This window comes from Neopsephotus bourkii, unplaced genomic scaffold (genome assembly GCF_033783945.1).
Source record: "Neopsephotus bourkii isolate Nb327-2 ecotype Australia unplaced genomic scaffold, CSIRO-AGI_Nbou_v1 NB_1765, whole genome shotgun sequence".
NCBI lineage: Eukaryota > Metazoa > Chordata > Aves > Psittaciformes > Psittacidae > Neopsephotus > Neopsephotus bourkii.
Window position 1 is genome coordinate 3,854,265 of NW_026902239.1, and position 24,554 is coordinate 3,878,818.

The following is a 24,554-nucleotide window of genomic DNA, read 5'->3' on the forward strand; positions in this document are numbered from 1 at the left end:
TCAGTGGGATCTGGGGCATTTCAGCTGAAATCCTTCCTCTCTGTAGAAGCTGCAGTTAACAGCAACTGGAAATTCTCAGCTTTGTGACACTGAAGGTGCTATGATGGGGGCTCTGCCTTTTCAGCAAGCAGGGACTGATGGCTGCTGAGGCTGGATTCCATGAGTTGCCTCCAGCTCCTGGTGCCTGGCTGCAGACATCCCTCCCAGTCTTTGCCCACTCTTTCAACACCAAGGTGTCTGCCTGGTGCAGAAGTTCGATGAATTGAGCGGGCATGTGAGTTGCATGTGCTGTAAAGAAAGGGGAAGGAGGGCATGGGTAAACAGAGACTCAGATTTTGAAAAAGAGGAATACGCTGTAGGGATGGGGCTGGAGATCCAGCAGGCTCTGCTTGGGGGGGGGGGGGGAGGAGTTAGGCTGACTTGTAGGTTTTATGTTCCAAAAGGAGTGGTACTTGAGTCCAGAAGTTGGGCTAAATTGTAAGGAGAGCAGTGTTCATTAGGAAGGCGGACAGGCATCCAGGAACATGGGCTACAGAGATGAGTGAATTACAAGGACCAGCGAACCTATGGCAAAGTTACTCAGGAACTTAACATCTACATGGTTTCACTTGTGACAGCACTGAAGCATGTGATGAGGTGTGCTCCTGAGCAGTCGGAAGGGATTAAAGAGTTAACCAGGATAGAAAGCAGGTAACCTAGAGATGTCAGCACTTAGGAAAGGGTCCTCTTTTCTAACTAGACAGGGACCATCTGCAGCTCTGGCTCATTTTTATCCTTCATGTTATGGGCAACATGTAAAAGTCATGGTAGTGTACAGTATTGCTTATCTAGGCAGAGGTCTGAGACACTTGAGTGCCAGTACAGGCATACTCATGCCATACTGGAGGAGTGTTACAGTACAGAAATCCTCTGGATGTAAGGCTAGGTTACACTGAGCTTGGGATGAGAAGGAAACACCACTGTTAACTACTTTTTCAAGTAGCAGCTGGCAACATGCTTTGGCAACCAAAAGGCAAGAGGCCTCCTCGTGAGGGGAGGTGGTAGGGCTGGCACACAAGGGGTGGGCAGAGTTGGGGATCACCTGCTGCCATTGCCACCTCCCAAGACACCACTCAACTACCATTGGTTGTAAATCCCCGGTATAACTGACGGAAGAATGAAGAAAGCAAAGACAAGTTGGTCTAGCTCAGCTTACCTTGAAGCTGGTCCTGCAACATCCTTACTGTCCCACATCCATCCTTTTGCAGACTGGAGATACTCTGTACCCACAGGAGCAACTCCCTGTGCACACTGACAGCACCAAGAGCTCTTCCTGAGAGAATGCTGACATAAGGTGAGAGTATGCAGAGATTCTCAGTAAGTTATCACCTCTTCAAAGTGCTTGGCTACATGATCTGAATGAGGTAGCACTTGGTAACACGCTGAATGGTGGTCCTGGACAGAAATGCTTTCTTCAGGGGTGTCCCATGCTCAACTACGTTCTCTCTTATCAGTATAAAATCACTAAGTCAATCCTTCAATAATTTATTTCTTTATATAAGAGAATGTTTTTCAATTATACATTTAAGTTCGTAACTTTCAACACAAGGGTAAATACACATTAAAAAAAAATCCTAGCTGTGCAAATTTCAAGTTGCATTGTTTCAAATAGTATAAATATTTTAATAAAACATGTTCACATTAAGTTTCACAAATATATGAACTTTAACAGAAATAAGTCATGAGTTTGGGTTTTTTTTTTGTCTTTTCAAAAAACTGTTTTTTTGATAAGTAGAAAAAGTTTCTGAATTTGAGAAGCAACTTAGAAGAGGTGTCACCTCCAAAATCATAGCAGCAAAATAGATGCTGAAAACTTTAAAGACATGAAAGGAGAAGAGAGGAGCAGACATTGGGCACAACAGTAACAGCAAGATCACGAAAGTACTGCAGAGATTGAATTCCAGGAGTAAAATCTCAAACCAAAAGCATTCTGCTATGGAGCTCCAAGCTGTTTGCATGATAACAGAATCAAATGAAGGATGACAGAATTGAGACAGAAATAGGTAAGAAGAGCAGCACACATATTCCCAACACTTACAATGCAAGAGAAGATTTGCTCTGGTTTCAGAACTGAAGCTGAAGGACTTTGGGGTTTTTTTTGTCTGTTGGAGGCAATTCCTTCTGTAAGAGCAGGGAACAGCAGGATTCTGTTTTCCCATCACATGCATATGCTCATGAAAGTTGCTTCTGTAATCACCTGTCTTTTCAGATGTCCTGGGATATGGGAAAGGATCTAAATGCTGATTAGTTAAACGTGTTAAAGGAGCAGACCAATGCTGGTCTTGTATCTCTGGCTGTGGTTTTACTGAGGGCTCTGCAAACACAGCACTGCTCACCATTAACACCCTGAACACCTGTGGGAGCTCCCACCTAGAACAGCTCTGTAAGAACACCAACACGCAACCCGCAGCAAGTTTCTTCAGACATGAACTGCAAGTTGCATCAGCCTGTCCTGCAGGATCCTGCTCAGGAAAGACTTGCCTCTGACTGATGTATGGGAACACAAAGAGGTCCTGCACCTCTGACAGCAGCTGCAGCGCCTCACTCGGGAGCAGGGGAGGTATTAAGAAAGAGGCAGAACTGGGAAGTTCTCTGGATTCAAATGCTTCACACTTCCTCCTGGGAAGTCCAAGAATTAAATATGGCATTGTAGGAGCTTAGTCACGAAAGCTCTGTGCAGAAGGCAACCTGCTTTTCTCAGCAGTCCTTGTATGCAGTGTTTAGAGGAAATAGACATTTATTCCCATGTCGGGAATAAACATGAACATGAGCACACAGTTTATATTCCTCCCCTCCCTCCCACTCCCAGGACTGTTAAGTGTTCTGGACATAGCACCATTTCAGTGAAGGAAGTAGCTGGCACTGCTTTCCTGTTCTTTACCAAGTCCTCCCCTCCACTAGCCGTAGATCTGCTTGAACTGGTAGCACTCATTGCAGTAGCCGTTGCACTTGGCATTGCCATAGTGATCACAGGCAGGGGCTCGGCAGCGCTGCTTTGGGGGCTCCTCTGCAGATGGGTTCCTGGCACTCCCTGATGGTGAAAGCAGACCGAGGCGCTGGCACTCCTGGCACAAGTCATTGTTCCTGCAGTCCAGGTTGTTTCTACATGAAGCCACAGCACACTGTCTCTTCTGCTTACTCAATGCTGTTCGCTGAAGATCTCTGCGCTGCTCTGTTCTCTTGAAAAACATTAAAACACACTATCAGTTGCTGTGCCTGCAGCACAAGTGGCTTTTCATTCATTTGCAACTCTGCTTATGGTTTGTATAGGTAATCACTGAGGTTACATGCAGACACATGCTGCTTATGAAAAGTGCAATACCAAAAGCCAAGTTGGGCTTTACCAAAGAAAAACCACAGATTCTGTCATTTCTTAGAAAAAAATCAATAATTGTTTTTATCTTCGGTAACTCTCAATTCTAAAAGGGCCAAACCAAACCAAATTTATAAAACATAAAAAAATGTGGAACAAAAATCCTGTAATGGGCTCAATAAAAAAGGCAACATGAAGTGGACTAAAGTCCTCGATGCAGTTGCATAAATCTAGAGTAGTAATTAAAATCTCTCCACAGCCAGCAAACAGATCACCTGTTGGTCCAATTGCTTCCACTGAAATGGCTGGCAAACTCCCAGCTGAGGTAAAACTGAGCACAGCCATGATAACCCTAAACTGAGAGTGGCTTTTAGGAGTGCTGCTCAGTTGCAGCACACAAAAATCATGCCATACACTTGTCTCTCCATGATACTTAGGATGCAGTCAGCAGAGGATTTTCTAGTATGCACCCTGAATTGTCTGCACAAGAGAAAAACATGCAGTGGTAAGCAAAGGGAAGACGGTGAGAAGTTCACACTTACTTCTGGCTGTCTCACCAGCTGTTCTTCTGTTCTCCTGGCTTCCTGAAATCGCTGGTTCTGGGCTTTAATGAAGCAGTTCTGGCAGTACCCCTCGAGCATTGTGCTGCCCAGGGTGTCACAGTCACGCCGCTGGCAGGACACAGTATTACGGAAGGCGGCAGCAGAGGACCCTGACTGACCCACTGGTGAGGACTTTCTCTGAGGTCTCCTCTGGTGGCATAGCAAAGCACTGTCTGTAATACAAAGGACAGGAGGAGTCTGAATGTGCCTCATAGATCTGATGAGCCAAAGCAACTATGAAAAGTTACCCAATTTAAAAATAAAAATAACCCAAAACATGCGACAATCCTGAGCCCCTCAGTTGATGAACTTCCCTACATGTTACATAAATAAGGGAGCCAATACAGCCAGATTTTCACATCAGAACCTGTTGAAACAACTGATTTGGGAAAAACTTGCCCCCAGTGGGAAAAACAGATCCCACTGAAGTCAAAAGGAATTTCACCTTTGGCTTCAGCATGTCCTCTGTGACCTAGCCTGACATTCCCCTGCCTCCTCCATTTCAGGAGTAATGGTAGTACAGTAGCACAGACCTTAATGGGAAAAAGTGCCTTATGCTTTTTGGTCTCATGAAGCAATCTTATATATTCCACAATCAGAAGGAAAAAATTCTCATTGTGAACAACACTGGAAAATAAGCTATTGCAAGCTGGCATAGAGGTTCCCTAATTTGAAAGTGCAGCATTGTGAAAGATATTCCTACACATGGCAGGGGAGTTGGACTACATGGTCTTTAAAGGTCTCTTCCAACCCAAACCATCTTATATTTCTGTGTTTCTGTTTGCACACTTGTCAGCAATGAGATGTAAGAGATAATCAGTTATTCTCTCTTACATGTGCCTTTCGCCTTCTATACCCAAAGGCTCTTTGCCTGTGTAACAGGGCAGTAGCTCCAGCCCTGGCGGTGTTCAAGGCCAGGCTGGATGAAGCCTTGGGTGACATGGTTTAGTGTGAGGTGTCCCTGCCCATGGCAGGGGCGCTGGAACTAGATGATCTTAAGGTCCTTTCCAACCCTCACTATTTTATGATTCTATGAAAGACTAAGATTTCATGTTGTGATTTATTCCCCGGGTATTGCGTTTTTGAAGGCCTGCCTTTAAACACACACGTGCACGCATACCTATGATATCACTAAGGAAGATTTCAAGATAGATTATAACAATGCACTTCTAAATTACTTCAAAATACAAGAACATTATTTACAGTCAACTTTTACTTGCTCTGCTTAGCAAGGTGACTTCAGTAGTGATGCCAGAGTGTTACATCTAGAACAGATACAGATCTTCAAATTCATCCCAAGCTTTTTAAAAGCCTTGCTAACATAACTGGTTTTCAGTACCATCAATACAATATCATTTTCCTCATTGACACAACTTGTCTAGCTGTGAAGAAAATTCATACCAAATGATGACTGCAGTGGATGGTGGGGAGGGATCAAACCCCACCTCTGCCCTTGAGCTAGTTTTGCTTCCATGAAAGCTGACAGGAAGTTTTAAGACATTTCACAATTTCTCACACTGTTACTGTGTGCCCTCTTATGAGATATTATCAGCCAAAAAAGCACCTTCTCCCACTGCTGCTTCTGCTCCACACCATTCCCATCACCACCTGCCCTTTTAGCACCCAGTGCATGCACAGCTTCATAGCTCAAGGAGGCCAATCTGCAGATGAAGTGTGCCAGAGCTCACCCCATCTCCACTCACCATGGTTTTCCCTGTACTCAAAGAAACACAGTGTGCAAAAGCCCTCATTCTGCGACGTCCCAAAGAACTTGCAGCCAGGTTTCCTGCAGAGATTGCCCCCTCTCTTCTCCTCGGGTGGCAGCACTGGTGGCAGTGGCTCCTCGCCAGGGCTGTTGGGAACCTGATGGCAGGGGTGCTGGAGGAGGCTCTGCAAGATCTGGGATGGGTCAGATGTGGATCTCTGGTGGCACGCGGGCAGAAAAGCAGGGCTGCCATTTGAGGAGCGCTCTGTAGACCTCTTGAAGCAAGTGCTGCATGTGCCATTGAAAGTCCTTTTGACCTTGTGATGGCACACCTTGCACGTGGCATAGTCTAAATGTGTCCGGTCATCCAAGTTGTTGGAAGGACCAAGCTGTCTGGAGTTGTAGCAGCGTTCGCAAAGCCCATTGTGTTGCACATTCAATGTAAAGGGGCAGTCTGGTGTCCTGCATTTCATGGCTGTGGTCTCGCTGTATAGGAAAAGGCTTGGAGCTGTTGGAGGTGCAGAGCGAGGCCCTGTTACAGGCCCTTCAGATGTCCATCCCCCAGGTTCAATAACATCCCCATGGGAGGAGCCTGCCCCAGCTGCCATCAGTTTCTCAGGTGCTGTTGCGGAGGTCTGCTTTCTTCCTTTGTTTCCTTGTGACCTCCGCTCAAAGCACTCATGGCAGTAGGGCTGAGTGTTCACAGACATGTAGAAAGGGCAATTTGGTGTTTCACATTTCACCTGTAAGAGGGAGAGCTGGGAAAGAGACAGTTCCTGTCTGTTCCTGGAGCAGTTCTCTCTTCTTGCAGGTTCAGCATTCTCCTGCCACTTCTTGTACTCATGCTGCACCAGTTGAAAGTAATCTTCCACAAGGTTTATTTCTTTGGGTAGGTTGCCTTCATCTAACCTGACAGTCAGAAAAGAAAGATTGCATCAGTGGTTGAAAAGGGCAGATGGTGGGGGTGGAGGCAAATGCAAGCAATGTGAGGAGGAAATGTAGATTTAATGCACATCCATATTACTCAGCTAGAAGATCCAGGATGTTAAAACTGTTGCTGTAAATGGAAATAATTTTAAAGGCAGGTGTTCAGTGATGTCAAATGGAGACTTTCACATCTAATAAAGTGGTCTGATATGATCCTAAGCGGAAGTATTCTTAAAAGGATTTTCTAGATGAGGGTTTTCTATCTGAGAGCTGTTTGCACAAAGAATATGGATAATCACTCAGAACTGAAAAGTCTCCCAAATCCTGAATACTTCTGAAGACCAGTGCTCAGCTGAGTGGGGGTTAGAATGGAAGATCCTTGTCTTCACCAGCCCATGCTAAGCATGAGCCTCTCCTACAGTGGGTTCAGTGTTTTGCGATACAGCTTACAATGAAATCTGCTCCCGGTTTTGCCCTGTTTGGTCTGTATCTACCACTGCAATTCTTCACACAAATCACAGGGCTTCAGTGTGGTGTGTGTAGCGCTAGCATCTATCACATCATCCCTACTCTGCCCCGAACAGCAGGGGAAAATCCCACACCGGAGCCTCATTATGCCACAGCTGGTACAATTGAGGTGTGCTCTGGAACATTACCAGTAATATCTGTGCAGTGGGCCTAGGGAAGCTCAATTTCTACTCTTCAAGTATGTATATAACCTTTGGATAGAAGGACTTCAAATTACAAGGCTTCTAAACCAAAACCACCCAACAGCATAAAGATACCTTCCTGTGTTGTAATAGAAGCAAAGACAGAGGATACAGGGAGTCACTTCCCCCCTGCTCTGGGAAAGGGGCTAGACGGACACTGCTATCAGCATCCCATAAATGCAAGAAGACGATGGATGCCACCAGCTGCCCCTTGCACGTTTCTGATGCTTAACCGTCAGTGGAATGAGCACAGACGCTGGTTCCTCCACCAGCCACAACTTCCTGCCTACAACACTGCAACAGCCCAGGGCATTGAGGCATCTGTGCTAAGAACATACCACTAAGTACTTTCCCTAGGGCAGCCAAAATTACACCAACTGCTTTTTATGCAATGTGCCCTTACAGAAAGCACAAGAGTTGAGTTTAACTAGTTCCTGGATGTAACTACTTTTCAGCCACCCTTCTCTGTAATTTAAAGTCAGTGGAAGTAATGCACTGGGTTTACTCTTCCAAAATACTAGCTTCAGTATGCTAAGTCTGAAGACATTCTTGCCTTTAAATCTGAAACTGGTCTGAGCTCATACAACTATAAAGCATGTCAACAGTAATGTAAATATTTAGTATTTCAGACAGTAAACACAGGCACTACTGTGGAAGGAAGGAAAGGCTGAAGGAACACACTGGACTGTCCAGCTTCTCCCATCTCTGTAAACAAGATGGCTTTGAGGAAACAGGAATGACACTCACTTTGCAGCATTAATTAGATGAGTTGTTCCATGATCCCAGCCTTGCACTGGAATTTCTATCACCATTAAATAGTCTTTCAGCAGCTGCTCTTTCTCCCTCTCTTCTGTGTCTGTCAGAAAGTGCACACGCAAATCCTCAAATCTGCCTTTTTCACTGGTGACCAGAGGGACAGCCCGGATTTCTGTGGGGAAACAAATGGATTAGCGATATATATGTATTTTACCAGGCAGGAGTAACTACAAGTTGCAAAACATGGAGAATGTCACCACTGCTGGTGAATTTTGAAGACAGAGGAGAATGGCTGGCCAGACCAATCAGTTTCTAATGGGGGAGGACACAGACACATCTGGACCACAAACTTAGCCTCATCCCATGGAGTTTTTATGTTTCTCCCCCTAGCAATTTTCTTCTCAGTGCGGGCACCATCGTAGATCTTAGTTTGTTATGCCTTTCCACAGGAAGATGCCTAACCTGAACCTGTAGAACTGGTATCCATTCAGAAGTGCATTAAAAATGACAAAGCATATATTTCGTGATCCCTGCCAGACAGCAGTACACTGCTGTTAGACCATGTCCTTCAAAGCTTCTTCTCTTATGATGAGATGGGGAAAGGAGACCAGAACATAAGGAAGCAGAGGCCACCCTTTGACCGATTCCAGCCTGCAAGCAGGGGAGTTGCACTCTACTTCCAGATGGCATTTTGAGGGCAACCTTTAGTTCTCATTTAGTTTCAGGTTTACAGACAAAGCTGGTTTTGGTCACACGTCAAGAACACATTACAAAGGAATCTTTTACATTTATTTTAAGAATGCAAATCTAAACCAGATTATACTTTAAATGCTTTATCACCATGTTGATACTGAGGAAGCCACATAACTACCAAAGAAGGTACTTGAAAAATACCTGGTCCGCTGTCCTTCAGAGTCACTAGTGGTGTAAAATGCATGTTGTCATAGCCGAGCACAACTGGGTACCTGTAGCATTCTTCAGCTGGCCAAAGGAGAGGCAAGTAAATACCCCCAACGTTCAGAGGAGCAAAACTGGAGCCAGACTCTAAACTTCTTACCACTTTATCTGCATAAGGGAGAAAAAGAAAACACAAACACAAATAAGTATGTGTTACAGGCAAGAAAAAACATACTCTGGCTGGTTTAGAACAATTGCTGAAAGTGCCCTGTTCTGAAACGCATCTGCCGGAAAGCAGCCATTATGGAAGGCCATTACACAGCACAGAGTAACACAGTGAGATGACTGGCTGGGCAACTCACCTGCAAGGACAATGATTGGCCTTCTGAGGATGTTAGCAAGGATGAAGATGTGGATTTCTTCCAGTGCATTATATGGAAGCCTGTTTCGAGCCCCAGATGTTTCTGGGGAGGTCATTTCAATGAGGTATTCCCACTCCTCCTCCCAGTTCTGGGGAAAGAAACATCCCTTAGTAACAGTTCAAAGACATGGAGGTCAGGAACCAGCTGCAGCTCAGCAGTACTCAATCACATTTTCCCATTTACTCCACAGGAAAACTATTTCCACTCTCCACTAATAGCGGAATCCATGAAGCCAAAAAGCGAACTAAATCAATAAGGCAATGCTGACAAGCATCAGAAAACAGCAGCATTCCCTCAGACCACCTTACCCGGGTGTCATAGTGGAGTCCTGTTTCTACAAACTCCTGGGATTTAATAGCCTCCCGCTGCCAGCGGAGCTTGAAGTCCCGTGTGTCAATCTCCTTCAGTGCACTAAACAATGTTTTTCTTAACACAAGGTCAATATCTTCAATACCCCACATGTACTGTGACGCAGCATGCATGAGGCAATTGCCATCGCCTGCAAAAAAAAGAAAGAGTACATTATTTTTAAATGGTTGCTCAAGCAAAATCCCACAAGCACTCAGGATATGGAATTATGCTGCACAAATGCATATTCCCTATGTACTTCTCCCTAAGCCTCAGACAGAAAGGTTTTAATAAGGAGACCACAGCTATGAGCTCTTTGCTCAGAATGGAAGATAGTCTCTGTCTCCTCTCTACTGGTTTTGTCCCTTCACTGATCAGTGTTAAGTTGTCATTCAATAATGCCCCTTATGAACTGTGACTGGTATCATGAACTAAATTTTGGGGTCAACTGCAAATGTCAAACATAGTCGAAATAGGTTTTGAATGCAACAAAATCATCTTAAAACTACAAAAGAACATGTAACTTTCCCTCATCAGTGTTGACACAAACATACACATGATGGCACGTGGTAGAAGTAGTAGAAACCGCTAAGAAAATACTATAGTAACACCAAGCCTCATGTCCCCTGGCAAGCACTGCATTGAAAGGACTGGCACTTGGCCCTGCTTGATAGAGGAATTGCAATAAAAAACAAGATAGAAAGAGAAGAGTAAGTGATTTATGTAAAGCAACCATAGGAACACCTCTTGCCTTCCTCTCAGAACTGGTAGTATGCTGGGCTGTTAAATATTTCATTTAGAGGGTTGGTCTTTAAAACACAAAATTAAATGAAAAACAATTATTTGATTTTCATTTAGACATCCTCCTTGCACTGAAAAAGTCCTCTTTACAGGTAGGAAGGAAAATGATGTTTTGCAATTTCAGAGGGGGTGAAACTGAGACTCAGAGGAGTCAATTAACTTAATTAAAAGGTGTGACAAAATATGCCTATGGCTGGGTTTCAAGTTCTATCTCTAGCAATCTTCTTCAAAAGGGGATGCCTGCCCTGAAAGGGAGCCGTCAAGAATCATTATTGTCATATCCTTAGATAGAAAACTAGGTCTGGTGTTTACTACAGTGGTAAAGAGATTGGCCCACTGCTAAAAAGCCACAGCAATTTCCTTGGAATAGGGGACATGACCATGGTAAAGCTACTAGGTTTTTTTTCATATGGAAAAAGCTCAATACTTCATGAATTGTTACAGACTCAGTGCACATCAGGTTCCTGAAACTGCCTTCTGGTTTCTGAATCCTGTCCTGCTAAGTTTACTTCAAGTCCATGGGCTGCTTACTGGAGCTCAAAAATCAGGGAACAACATGCAAGACAGAAATCTGACTGGGTTTCCTTCTGACCGAGAAAGCTAACACACTAATCCCATTAAAATTTTCCCTTTGCAAAATCTAGAGTAAAGATAAGATTAAGTATTTGCTCTCTCTCCGAGAGCTCACTTTCAATTCTTTATTGAGACGTGCTGCCCAAAATTCCTTACACAGCACTCGGAATTCCCCTGCACTGTTTGAGTACCAATTGAGTAACAGTTGTACTTTTTGTTCTTGCGGTGTGCCGGGCTGAGCAGTGGAGCCTCCCTCGGACTTTCCCAGGGGGTGTGGCAGGCAGGGTGAGCTGGAATGAATGCCAATTCATTATACAAGCGAAATGTCTGCAGCCAAGAGAGGCTAGAATTTTTAAATTAAAAAGAAAAAGCGGCCAGCAGCCAACAAGAAACAGTTTCAATTTCTGTATCCCTGCTGCTTTCCTTCCATCCTCCATTCACAGGTCTGCAAAGAAATGCTTGGGGATTCAAAAGGGTGGGTTTCTTATTAAAAAATCCCAACCACTCCACAAACTCATACACATATCAGGTAAAATATACACTGAAAGATCCTATAGGAGATACTTTCTCTGTTTTCAACAATTACAAATTTCATCCAAAAAACCCCCCAGAATTTTCTGACGAAAGCCCACCGCTGACTGAAAGAACCAAAACATTCCTCCCACATCTATAGGTTAAGCAGCTAAATCCTTTAATAAAATATTCTTCATGCCAAATAAAACCCAACATGCTATTTTCTGGGATAATACATGGCTTCTCCAGGCTTCTGTTCCTTCTCTCAGGGATCCTCTCCCTCAGTCCGATCTACCTTCTTTCCTGTGCTAAGGTCTCTCACTACAACTAGTTTGCATAAACCGCAGATTCACAAAGCCACTCCTGCTACTCATGCCCCTGATGACCCTAAAGCACTGCACTGAAGCTGATTGAGCAGTCAAGTGCACAGGGTACAGGGGAGCCACAGAGTTCTTGCTTTGCCTTCCTTCAACCTGCCCTGATATTTCAGCATCTTGTATATTGGCTCACAGATGAGATCCAAGCCCTATGTGCAACACTGGCTGACAGTCATGAGACAAGGCAAGAAGTCACGGTTATTGAGTATAAGGTTGTCAGCAACAAGGGCCCGTCCAGGCAGTGTTAACCCCTGCAGGGCTCATACTGACAGGAGGTGGAGGGATTCTAAAACTGCTGCTATTTACCCACACGTTGTTAATTTTCCTAGTAAATCTGTTAGAGTGCATCTCTTGGGGCGAAGTTTTGAAGATGCAATGCTTCGAGCAATGTTACCTTCCTAGAACCTGTAGAGTGCTGCCTATCCCAGCTGCCACTCCAGCCCTTCTGGAAGTCTAGGATCACATGATCTCCATGCACAGCCTAATTACAGTTATGAGAATTTTATGCCAGTGCAGAGGCAGCCCACAGAAGCTCACCAAAAGGACAATGCCTCTATCACAGTTACAGAGATACAAGTTAGGATCAGGCTCTTCTAGATCAGGGCAATAACATCCGCACAGCAGTTCTACTCTTTTGCACAACACATCTGTGTACAATCAGACTGAGAAACATGGTAGAACTTGGGATGGAAAGAATGTGGACTAGAAGATAAGGGCAATGAGTATATAAGCAGATAAGAAAAGAAGCATCCACAGAACATAACAGAAGGCCTTCAACAAGGCTGGAGGTCCACCACACCCAGTGTTTTCTACAGCCACTGTGATCTGCTCTTTGAGCAAAGAGTATGTATTTTCCATGTTTCTGCAGTCCTCACTGTCCCAGCCTACCTCCCCAGTTTGGGACAATCTGTGCTGTAGGGAATCCTGAGTCCAAGTTTTCAGGTATGTGACCATAAGTCATAGCTATTACTGAATCTTTTCTCCACTGAATGTGAAATGCTCAGCAAACCTTACAGTCATGTGCAAAAGTTTCCTGCTCAAGGCTGTGGACACATGTAACTCATTCAGGCAGTCTTTGAGCTGCTGCAGTACCTTTTAATTTACAGCATTTAATGCAATACACGCCATTTAACCCAAAAGCCAAGTCCTCAAACCAGCACTTACCCTTGAAAGAAAAGGGCACTGCAACTTGGTGTTGCACAAAAATGGCTATAAATCAAACACACAGTAGTTACTGGTGAGTGCTGAGGGAATGCAAGAGCTGGCAAACCCTGCCAGGTAGCTGAGGATGAGGGAGCCAGCCCGGTGCAGGGTGCCGACTCCAGCGCCAGTGAGGACAGGCTCTCAGAGGCTCCATGTCCAGGACGCTCCTGTCTGCACCACCGTTGAAACTGGATCAGCAAGTGAACCCTGCCTAACAGCTACAAAGGCAGGGCTTATGGCAGGACATTAATTCTGCTACATACACAAGCAGGAATGCATCCCCATCACTCAAAGCTGAAGGCTCCTCCTGCCTAGCATTAAAGGCTGCTCAGCACTTCTGATGAGGCAGCCGACACACCACAGAGTCAGATTCAAGTTTCCTGCTGGTATTCTACTCTGACATGCCACGGGTTACTGATATTAAGAAAACATCTGTGAGATTTTCAGGCTATTCATAACCCTGTGGTATGGGCAGGGGTCTGCTACAGCCTCAGGACACTACGTCATGTGGAAAGAATTTTAGTTTACAGAACTAAGATTAAAAAGGCATCACTTCTTTAAAGCTGTGCGCTTCTGTTTCAGTAACATGAACTCCGATGCTATTAATAAAAGTGCTACATTCATATCAGCCATTTCAATGAAAGTGAAAAGACGTGCTCAGAACTTACCATTAGTCTTCAAAGGGACAAGTCTCCGAACTTCCATGCACCAGTTGAGCTTCCTTTGGCGCTCCAGCGAAGTCTGGGTGGCCTGGTCAGTCAGGGCCTTCTGAAGCGTTTCCCGAAATTGAGGACAAAAGTGGCACATTCTGAACATTTCTATGGTGTATCTGTGCATAGTCCTGAAGTGGTGAATTATTCCATTGGGGGATTTGACCAGATCTTCAGGTGTCCTCTCTCTAATCTTCATGGCTTTCAGCATATTACTCTGATACAAAGCCTGGGGAAGGATGTGTTGGCCAGCCATGTTTCTAGATGACATCTGAAATGAAAAAGCATCCTTTTATTGACAGGTTAGCGTCCTTGCACGATGGCGCTATCACTTCTGCAGAGACTGAGAAGGCAGTTTCAGGAGCTGGACTCTGGCTGCAGTTTTGCCTAAAACGCACACAGAGTGGATGAAGTCCACTGAGCCTTATATAGATGATGCTTCTTAAAGCTCATACCCATCAGCCTTTCTGCATTACTTGGGTATAGACACTGACTTTCCATCATTTTCTGCTATCATTTACTGAGACATTAAAGACGATTTATCCGTAACTAAGGGAACTGCACCATTGTTAAAAAAAAAAAAAAAAAAAAGGCATTTAAATAAAAGTAAGGCTAAAAGAAAGCAAGATCAAGGGAAGGGAAAATTATCCTGGAAATTTGACTGATAATTGCACAGTGTAATCCCATATGAACTTGCTGAACTTCCAGCATGTTTCAAGCTGTCATTTCAATGACATGCCAAAAAAACAGCAGATAATGACCATTTCACATTTCCACAGCCCATACACTCTGAGAAGGGATGCTTAGTTCAGTCCAAAATGAGCCCCAAGAATTATATCCCATGCTAGCATCTGCCCCATACTTACGGTGGCTGAAGAGAGCAAATTTGTTGCAGAGCAAGTACTCAAGGACAAGCTTATGTTGCTCTTCTTGAGCCTTCTTATATTTTGTGAGCATTAGGGCTACTGCCCAGAGATGCTCGTGCTGTGTGTGGGGGTACAGGCTGCACTGCTGATATTACTCAGAGGTAAGTCAACATAGCTGAAAAATCATTTCCATTTGGCTCAAAAACCCCAATATTTTTCCACAGTGGGACACGTAATGTTTGCTGCCCTGCATCCCTTTCTTCAGTATCTCTGGCCTCATGGGCTATAGCAGGAAGAACAAAAACCCCCATAACCTCAAACTATCTACATCTCTGAAAAACTTATGCACGGCACACTAATTTTGTGGCTAGCTAGAGCCAAACGTAGGGACCACATCCCTCAAAACTCCTTTGCACTACAGTAACACCACCAACAACCTATTTTTACATGGAGAGGTTCCCAATGCTGTCTTTCTGTTTAAAAAGCAAGCAAAATTTCTATTAAGACAAATAAAGGTAGTCATGCCTAAGGTGTTTAGAACACAGCTGGCTACATGAGGAGAACACACCATTGTGGTTATTAATCTAGGGACAAATATCAAGGCATAAATATCTATCAAGGGCTGAATATACATCTTTCCTAGTACAGGCAGACAAGAAGCAACTGAAAACCGGTTTATGCAGCTATTAGGAAACTTTCTCATAGAGATGCGAGTCTGGGGGGCCAGGAAGAGGAGGAATGTCTACAGCCTGATGGATTGACCAGGAAGACACTCCCAGGTCTGCAGAGGCAGAAGACCCCTCTTGCACAAAAAGACTTAGCACACCCTTCCCATGGGGAACCAGCCACTCTCTCCTCTTCACCAAGACACTTCCATTGGTAACCTCCACCTCCAACCACATAGCCAGAGCACTGGAAAGGACGCTGCCAGGGTACAACGGGGGCCTTAAACACCTGCTGCCAAAAGCTGCCTTCTATAACCTCTCCAAGTACCAGCTGATGGAGAGGTTCAGCCCTAAAAAGAAGCAGGTGAAACACAAGATGCTGCAAAGTCCTCTCCGCTCAGTCAGAGCAACTGCAATTCACACAGCACCTTCTCTGATCTTGTAAGAGCACTAGGGACAGGGCTCAGAGCTGGCACTTCCTGCAATACATGGAAAATGTTTTCTTTAGCTAACAAACATGGCATATTCTTATCATTCCTCCACCAACATACAGCCATATAATGGAAATAACACATTTTCTCATCAACTCTCCCTACCAATATGGTTTTACATGTGCTATTTTATAATCCCATATTTAAATGTATGGATAATTTAAAAAAATTAAGCAAGCCTTTATTAATCTTTGTTTAATAACCATAGCTATACTTTGCTCTGAGATGACTGAATTCCTACTGATGTAAGTAGAGTTATTGAGTCAATGGGATTTTCTTACATGAATAAAGACTAATCACATGATTAAGCACTACCAGCACAGACCCTTGAAATGGTTATTTCCAGCTTTATGTAACAAAAAGTACTGAGTTTAGAGAAGTGTTTGCTGAAACTATGTTATTCAATATTCTATTCTGCAGGCATATTTTCCCTTCCACATATGGAAATCACTGTGCTATTTATGGTCATTAGATGTCAATCAAGGCAACAGCTGAACAGCCCTTATTTTTCAAAAACAATGCGATGAAACAAGCAGAACTTACCAGCTACCTAAGGTAGGGCTTTAAAGGTCAGAAAATACAGCTACAATTAGATTAGCTTATACTGCGCTGTGCTTTGCTAGACACTATACTATTTTAACCTTTTGACATGTACTACGAGTTCCCAGAACAGCTGTAAACAATGATTCAACAGCGATCTGAGGCGGCATCCTTCCTGAACATGTAGTACCGGGGATGCTCGGGAAAGCTGCACGCTGTCCGGAGACGCGCCAGTAGTTTCGTAGAGTTACACCAATTCCCTGCCCTCCGAAAAGCAGCAAGAACAAACCCACGGAGTTCCAGGGCTGAGGAAACACACCCGCGGCTCCCGCCCCAGCCAGCAGGAGGCGCCGCACGCCCGCAGGCGGCCAACGCGACCCCTGCGGACCCACCTGGTCCCCTTGCAGTCGAGCGGCACGCCGGGGGAGAAGCCGCCCCGCCGCCTTCCCTCCCTCTCTCCCTCCCTCCTTTCTTATGCCCAAGCGGTGCTCACCCCTCCGCCGGCGGGCTCCTCCTCCGGTCGGGAACTCCTGCTTCAGCAACGGGGCTGGGGCGGTGGGGAGAAGTTGTATTCAGCAGCCATCAAGCCCCGAACCGAGCCAGGGCTCTGCTTCCCTCCGCCGCCCTCTCCGCGCCGGAGCTGTTGCTGTTGTTGCTGTTGCCGCCGCGGAATGAGGGGCTGAGCCGAGCCTCTTGGGTTTTTTTTTTTCCCCTTTCTGTTTCAGCGCCCTGGCGAGGAAGAAAGGAGAAAACACACAACAACAAAAAGCCCCACCGGGGATTTCCACCGGCAGCGCCGGGGACTTTCCGACATGTGACAACAGCCGCCGCACGCACGGCCGCCGCCGCTAGGGGGCACCGCCGCATTCCAGCCCGGGCCCGGCTGCCTGTAGGCCGCTCTGGCTCACCGGAGGGTTTTTCGGAGCCGTTTGTCATTTGGTCCTTCCTTATTCCGCACCCCACCATACGCCGGGGGGGTTGGGGGTGTGTCTCGTCCTGCGGACCTCCCTCCGGTGTCGGGGGGGTGTGAGGCAGCCCGCGGCTCTAGTGGCTGGGGCGGGAGCAGCGTCCTGGTGTAGGGTATCGTCCTGTCGCCAGCGCGGCGGTGGAGAAGGTCCCTTGGGCTGCGGGAGTTGCGCTGGGGAAGCGGCAGCTGCAGCTTGTGGTGCCGTGTCCAGAGCGGGGGACAGCTCTCTTGCACCCCGGTGTACTCGCATCCCCTCTGCACCAGCAGCAGCAGCGAAGGAGGCGCTGATTTCCAGGAGCTGTTACCTCGTCCACACGGGCAAGCGTTGCACAGGGCCCGCTGGCCTCTGTGCCCATGCAGAGACGGGTATCAGAGTGTAGGTGCTGGGTGTAGGTGCCCACACCCCTGCAGGTATCATCCTAACAGGATGGAAATTGAGCCCTGCCTATTAGAAGCCATTGTTTTTCCTGACTGTTTTCGAACCCAAGCAAGTTGTCGTTTTCCCCATTTAGTTTGTATTTGCTTCACAGGTTTAATTTGTATTGTAAGTAAACCACAAGTGGCTTCATTTCTCTAATGAGAGGTTAGACTGATACATAATCCTCTGACTCCATATGCTGGCATTTTAAGGCAGGAGATATGCCTTAATCCAGCCCTGCTCAAAGTAAGGTTGCAGGCAAAGGGTGGAACTTCTGCCTGAAGTTACCAAATCAGGAAGATCTTAGTGCACAAGTGTGTTTGTAAACTCTTGGACATATCTAGCAGTTTGTAGGAATCATGACATTTAATTCTAATCAATTCACACCTTTAAAGAACATTCTAAAATCTGTGCAGTGTAAAAACACACTGAATAAAAAGCAATACTTAAGGCCTGTTAATATGACTTACGGAGGAGATTTCTGCTGGAAAGAGGGGAGTTCCTTGCTCACCAGCCTTGCAACATGAAGGCACTCAGAAATGAAATACAATGCAACAGGTTTCTTGCAGCCTTAGGCTGAGCTCCTACCCATTCTTGAGCACCCGCCGCTCTGACTTGGGGAGAAGCCAGGGTAACGCCACACTTTAGAATTGGGTCTTGAGTCCTTCAGAGAGCAGGTGGATTTTGGAAGAGTTCAGCCTTGGGCTACCTCTTGGTCTCTCAGCTCCAGCAGCAGGCTCAGCTCCTGTGCTTGTGCTACATGGCGTGGTTATGTTGCAGATGCTCTTTCCCAGCATTTGTAGGCTCTTGGCTGGCTCCGTGAAGCCTGCCATCCTTCCTTCTCTGCATTTATTCAAAAAGAAGTCAGGGGTATGGCTGGAAAAAGAATAACCCATTTTTTGTGGGGAATTTTAAGGTTTTTAGTACAGCTCTTCTCCCCTTAACACCCCCCCCCCCTTTTTTTTTTCCCCACCTAGCCTCTCTGCTGCCTTGGTAAATAGTAGTTTGATAGGAAGGCTCCACACTTAAAAACTGATGGGCTGGGGGATGGCTGGGATCCAGGGGGCTGGATTCCTGAGGAACTGGGCTGGGTAATTACTTGCGTAGCCAGGGCAGCTATGTGTATGATGTAGTGTAATTTGCCCAGAGTGTGTTTCCTTCAGCATCTTCCTGTTTCCTGCTCCTGGATAATTTCCCTGTCGCCTCATGTGGGCTGAGACACTGGATTACTGATTAGGAAAAAAGCTATATATATGTGTTTGGTTTTATCCAAAGCATTTCTCTCGTGTTACGAAGCCTGTCCCCTCAGAGGGTTTTACAGAGATCATTTGAAGTGATAGTTTCACTGTGGAGTAGGAATGAGGAGCTAAAGTAGGAAGTAGGAAAAGACAAGCTGACTTATACCCTGCTTTGTACATGAAACTGCAGAAAATAGGTTAGCAAGTGGTCCTAGCCCCTTCTGGTTTTCAATTACTAGAAAGAGGAAAGGAAAATAAGTGTGAGTAAGGAGACCAATGGTTCTGCAGGTATTAGCTATGAGCCTATGAGGAGGATTCTGAGTCCCAGGAAAACCTGAAAAGGCAACAGCTTATTTTTATGTTTCTAAACAGTAAGCACATCTGATTATTTGTAATTGCTATTTGCATCTTGATAAACTGAAAGTTGATTGCACGTGGCATGGCTAAGGCTGATGTTTATTATACACATCTGAGCAGGATAGCAGGAATTCATTTGATCCGAGTTTGCACAGCACAAAATGAAGTTTTGTCAAGTGGATCTCCTAGGCAATGTAGGAATACATTAAAAACATCAACAACATCAACAATTACAGAACACATGAACACACATTCCTCTTTTCTGATTTACTCCTATTTCTTGTAATTATACCCCATGGATTATCCCATCATTTATGTTATTTATATCTGACAAAATATAAACATATGTACGTATATGTAAGGGCAAGGAAAATTTTCTTCTTTGAAGTGTGTGTGTAGACACACATACATACACACATATCTATATATATACATACACACATTTTTTTATGTATGTATACTTATCTGTATCTCGTGAGGGGAGGGGGATGTTCTCCTTGCCATAGAGAACAGGATAAGAAATAATTTCAACTGCAGCTACCTAGATGCTGGTTAGGCTCAAGGGTAAAAAACCTCACTCTTATAAGTGGTGAAGTTTGTATAACCCTGGAGCAGGCTGTTGAAGAAAGCTGCAGAATATCCATTTTTTGAGGGGAATTAAGTAATCGGTTTCATGCATATCAGTCACTAATAGTTCTTTATTGTACCTGGGAAGGAGAATAAATCCCTCAAGGACCCATTCAGCTCTGTATCTCTAAATTATTTTCATTATTTCACTTCTTTTTTTCTGTTCAGGAAGGAGGAGCTCATGCTCACTAAATTAAACCAGGACCTTGGAGCATTCAGAACAACACCACCAAGTGTTTTAGACATTACATTAGGAAAGACTCATTGTTAAGACAGTACTCCTGTAATATCCTATCATAGGAGGATGACTCTGATAATGCTTATGGATAGTAGTATTCAGCATTTAATAGCTCAATCGTTTGCTAGGTCTTTCAGTATCAGATAATTCTGTAAGAGGGGTGATTCATCTAGAAGGGAGGAAAAGGATCGTAAAAGGGAAATCCCTTCTATTGCAATAGCAGTGGTTGAGGTCACACTTGAGTTCAGGACTTCTGTCTTCCAGAAGCCCTTTTGTTGCTTCTTTTCGTGGTGGAGAAGCAATGAGAAGAGCTTGTTGGTGCAGAGAAGCAAGAAGGAGGAAAATCCCTTAAGCCTCTGTCAGACAGCAAACCAGTGCTTACTACTGAATCCAGTAGTGATAGTAAAATAAACAAACAAACAAATAAATAAATAAATAGAGTATCCAAACTTGTCTCTGCCACTTAGATAGGAAGAGCTGAACTGGTTTTGTGACTTTTCCATTACACTCATCCGAATGCAGTAAGAGACTCTAGACTCCCTGAGAGATTATTACCAGGGTATTGTGGCAAGAGACTGTACTGGGAGTAGGGGTTCATGCTAGTGGAACAAGGTTTCCTCTGCTTTTTCACTTTTCAGAAGCAAACACTGGACATTTTTAACAGGTTCTATTAGCCAGAAGAGTGTTAGGTATGGCCTTAACCATACTTAAGTTTGGCCTTAACCATACTTACCTCCTGATGTGGAGGTAACAGGCAAACTGAAATCTCTGAATGCTTTTCCAGCTGTTTTATGCGAGTGTGAAATGTGTGAAGAGGTTGCAGTGGTAGTGATAATATCTTTCTAACTCGATTTTTATCTGTCTTACATTCCTATGATATCTGTAAATAGTGGGTCAAGCCTCAGGCCTGTAAGGACTGCAGAGACATAGAGGTACATACAGCTATGTTTGAGACATCACCACAGCCCAGCATTACTGACCTCTGCAATGCACAGTACAGAGAATTCCAGTCAGCCCCAGCAAGAAATAAGCACAAGACCTACATTATTTTTGCCTAGGAGAATGAAGTGCTTTCAGTGGATTTTGAAGCAGGCTCAGATGGGGCTTGTGGCTAAATTGAAGAAAATAAAAGCAGCAGTAGTAAGCCAAACCAAAGCTCCATGCAGCTCAGTGCCCTGTTTCTCACACTGATTGGGAAGATGCCTAAGAAAGAGCACAGAGATTGGGGTAGGTTCCTGATGCTTTTCCAGCCCATACATTGCCACAGTTTTCCTGTGGGCTTCGGGGTTGTGGCTTATCGGTTTCTCAGTTATATGGTAATTGTAAGGATTTTTCATGTCTCACATTTTTCCACATCTTGTTTGTTTAATTCTGACTACAAACTCTTTGTGACCAGGCCTTTTCTTGTTTTGTGTTTGCTGTACCTTAAGACTTAGACACATGGTTATTTACTGTGCATATTAACAGTGTGGTCTTTGCTTCAAGAAAGTTACCATCTAAGTGTAGCAGACTTCACTACACTGTAAACTACAACTTTCATAATGGTCTTTGATTTAGGTTGAGAGTTTCAAGCATAAAGCTCTGCATAGATAACACTGCAGAGCGATGGGTTCTGCAGTGTTATCTATGGATGTAGAAAACTTTCTGCCCTAATGCACAGAGCAAATGGCTGGCTTTAGGCAGTGCAAGCCCACTCATTTTAGCCTTTTTCTTGGTCTTTAGGTTGGGACAGCTGCTGTGCTGCCGAAATGTAGAGTGCACACCACAGCAGGGAACTCTAAAGCAGAGTCTGGATTTCAGAGCTGTTTGTACAATGCAGTCAAACTTTCTTATATAGGCAGCCTGCAGTTCAGCAGACTTGATAGTCTTACAGGTCATTATCATCTTGTGCTGCTTTCCCAGTGAATTCCCGTCTCACTATAAGGTTTTATTTTTTCCCCAAAAATGTGCGGTTTGTATAATCTGAAAAATAAAATCACTGCAACCTGTTCTCATTTCTTTTAGATACTTCCAATAATGTATTTTCTTATGTATGTGTCCGTTTATTAAGCCAGCCTTACATGCTTTAAAATCAGTAAAGCTATTTTAAATTGTGGTTAATTTCCATGTGCTTGGTGATTACGTGACTGAGTGACTCTGTATCATTCCTTGCTAACATGGAAGAACTGCTGACACCTTTTTCATGATGGAAATATCTCTTCTTAGCAGCTCCTAGCAGTGGAATTACGTGGGGAGTGCTAAGAGGATAAAAAGTGACCATCTGAAGTTAGTCTTCAGCCATCAATCATAGAGCACGAAGATTGTCACTCTTTTCCCTCTGCAATTTTTGTAATTTCCCCCGCTTCGTCAAAATGTGAAAGAAATAGCCAACAAATATAAATTTCGCCATACACGGTGAATACCTCTGCTCAGACTTTCATGTTCATAATTGTTTAGTCTGACATCTTCAATAGCACAGGCCATTGAGCTTCATCTGTATTTTCTGTGTCAGCCCCATAACTGCTGGTAGGTGCTCAGCATCACTCTCAGGAGGAGACTGTTTTTTTGTCAAAGGGAATAGAAATGTATAAGGGGTCTGGTAGCCCCAGTGCTTACTGTAAATCCTGGTTTAGAATAACTAGTGTAGGTGTGTGATTTAGTCTTATTTGGCACACCCTCAGCCAAACAGTTTCACTGATGTTCACCTGAAAAATGTTAAGTATTGAATAGGTTTCAGTATCGTGTATGTTACCAGGTTAACTACATTCTGCGCATGTTCAAAACTTACAGCCGTTTTCAGTGACAATGAGGAAGTGAATTCATTCCTGGACTTTGAAAAGCAGAGGAAAGGCATTTCCTCTTTGTGAGGCAAATTCTTTCATGGGGAATAACACAAGAGGCATATATGAGTGGCCAGAGATTCAAGCTAGCTTTCCAAGTGGAGAGAAAATTCTATTTGCCCTGTATTAGCAGTGCCAGAATTTCCCCAAGAAATTATTAATTCCCCAAATTAATTCTCCAGAGAAGGATGTTTGTTTTCACATGGGAATTTACCAACATTTGCTGAATTAAAGAGCAGAGTCCATAGATTGCTTCCTAAAAACTAACAACCATCTCCCTCCAGAGAAACTGTGATTTTGCTATGTAAATATGGATTTAGTCAATGCCTGTGAGATGACTCTGATCATGTGTTTTAGCTCAAAAAATACATTGTTTTCTTCTGATTCAAACTGATTTTGGGGAGAGGGGAATCCCCATTTTTGTGATGACAGTACTCATTGGTAACAATGACATAATCATTTATTCCTATCTCCACAGAGAGAATATTTTAAGATTTCTGCTGTGTACATGTGGGAAATATGTTTTCATGTTGCATGCCAGCACTTCTGTAATTTTTGCAGCTTCAGAAGACAGCCCACAAGCTGCTTACTATAAATTAACCATTTATTCATTAAGGTGGAGAGAATTAAAAGTAATCCAAGATAGATTTGGGAGTATTAGAGAAAGAAACATCTTCTCATGTCTAGGAGACACTATAGAAATCTGTTAAACTCTAGTCTATGTGGAGCACCCTAACCAACTGTTTTTTTACTGTCATGGTCCTAGAGCATTGGAATTGAGGACTGTCCCATCTGGATCACCCACACCAAGCAAATGCATCTCTCTGTGTGCCGACCTTTTTCATACAGGGTGGGAGTCCCTTTTCATGGCACAGTAACATAGACTGTGTTACAGGCAACTTCTGAGGAGGCATAGATTTATGATTTTTAGTATGCTCCTGTTATAGCTCATTGCCCGAAAGCATTTTGCATGCTTTCTAATTGGATTGATGAATTTGCCATACTCTTTTGAGGAAGCATTTTTTTATTTGGTAGACCAGTTTTACAGAAAGTTGTTTTTAAACCTTTTATTTTTTTTTTTCTCAAAAGGGAGAGCTGCTGAAGTTCCGTAACTATTCTATGGGATTTCTCACTGCAGTAAAGGCTTGCATTGGCTTGACATGTTTTGATAAGGCCAAGTGTTTCTGCCTACATAACTTTCCCCTTGTAATTTCAGAAGGTTTATGGCATGCTGTCATTTTGTGGACAAAATAAAGTAATTTAGGTGTGCACTGAGAAGTGGCTATGTTATTCTCCTGAAAAAATGGCTGCATTTCAGGGGTGGTTCCGGTTTGCAACAAAAATAGAAAGAAAATGAGAATCAAAGAGAGTGATCTGCGTGACGTCATCTGCTGAGAAACACAGAACAACATATGCTGGATATGTGTGTGAA

General features: G+C 44.2%; 2 protein-coding genes across 3 annotated transcripts in view; one reads left to right on the forward strand and one right to left on the reverse strand.

Annotated features, from left to right (window-relative positions):
• Window positions 1-1,191, forward strand: part of REPS1 (RALBP1 associated Eps domain containing 1) — a 499,053-nt gene extending 497,862 nt beyond the window's left edge. Inside the window, exon 21 of the transcript XR_009729212.1 lies at window positions 1,181-1,191. The gene's annotated coding sequence lies outside the window, so the exon portion shown is untranslated. The remainder of the gene's footprint in view (window positions 1-1,180) is intronic.
• Window positions 1,192-1,511: 320 nt separating this feature from the next.
• TNFAIP3 (TNF alpha induced protein 3) lies at window positions 1,512-17,314 on the reverse strand. 2 transcript variants are annotated; one of them, XM_061378200.1, is made up of 9 exons: window positions 16,952-17,314; window positions 13,855-14,167; window positions 9,680-9,870; window positions 9,312-9,459; window positions 8,947-9,117; window positions 8,044-8,224; window positions 5,658-6,568; window positions 3,895-4,127; window positions 1,512-3,218 (listed from the first exon to the last, which is right to left on the reverse strand). In XM_061378200.1, exons 2-9 carry the CDS (start codon window positions 14,165-14,167, stop codon window positions 2,937-2,939), a joined length of 2,430 nt encoding a protein of 809 aa, XP_061234184.1. In that variant the 5' UTR covers window positions 16,952-17,314; the 3' UTR covers window positions 1,512-2,936. The 2 variants fall into 2 exon arrangements, with proteins under 2 accessions (XP_061234184.1, XP_061234185.1); XM_061378201.1 differs by lacking the exon at window positions 16,952-17,314 and adding an exon at window positions 16,462-16,594.
• Window positions 17,315-24,554: the final 7,240 nt, after the last annotated feature.

Excerpts from the sequence above, each read along its gene's own strand:
- TNFAIP3 (XM_061378200.1), bottom strand. The coding sequence starts at position 14,167 with ATGTCATCTAGAAACATGGCTGGCCAACACATCCTTCCCCAGGCTTTG. Across the intron at positions 8,225-8,946 it reads TCTGAAGGACAGCGGACCAG|AAATCCGGGCTGTCCCTCTG; the intron begins GTATTTTTCAAG and ends GTTTCCCCACAG. Across the intron at positions 3,219-3,894 it reads AGCTGGTGAGACAGCCAGAA|AGAACAGAGCAGCGCAGAGA; the intron begins GTAAGTGTGAAC and ends ATGTTTTTCAAG.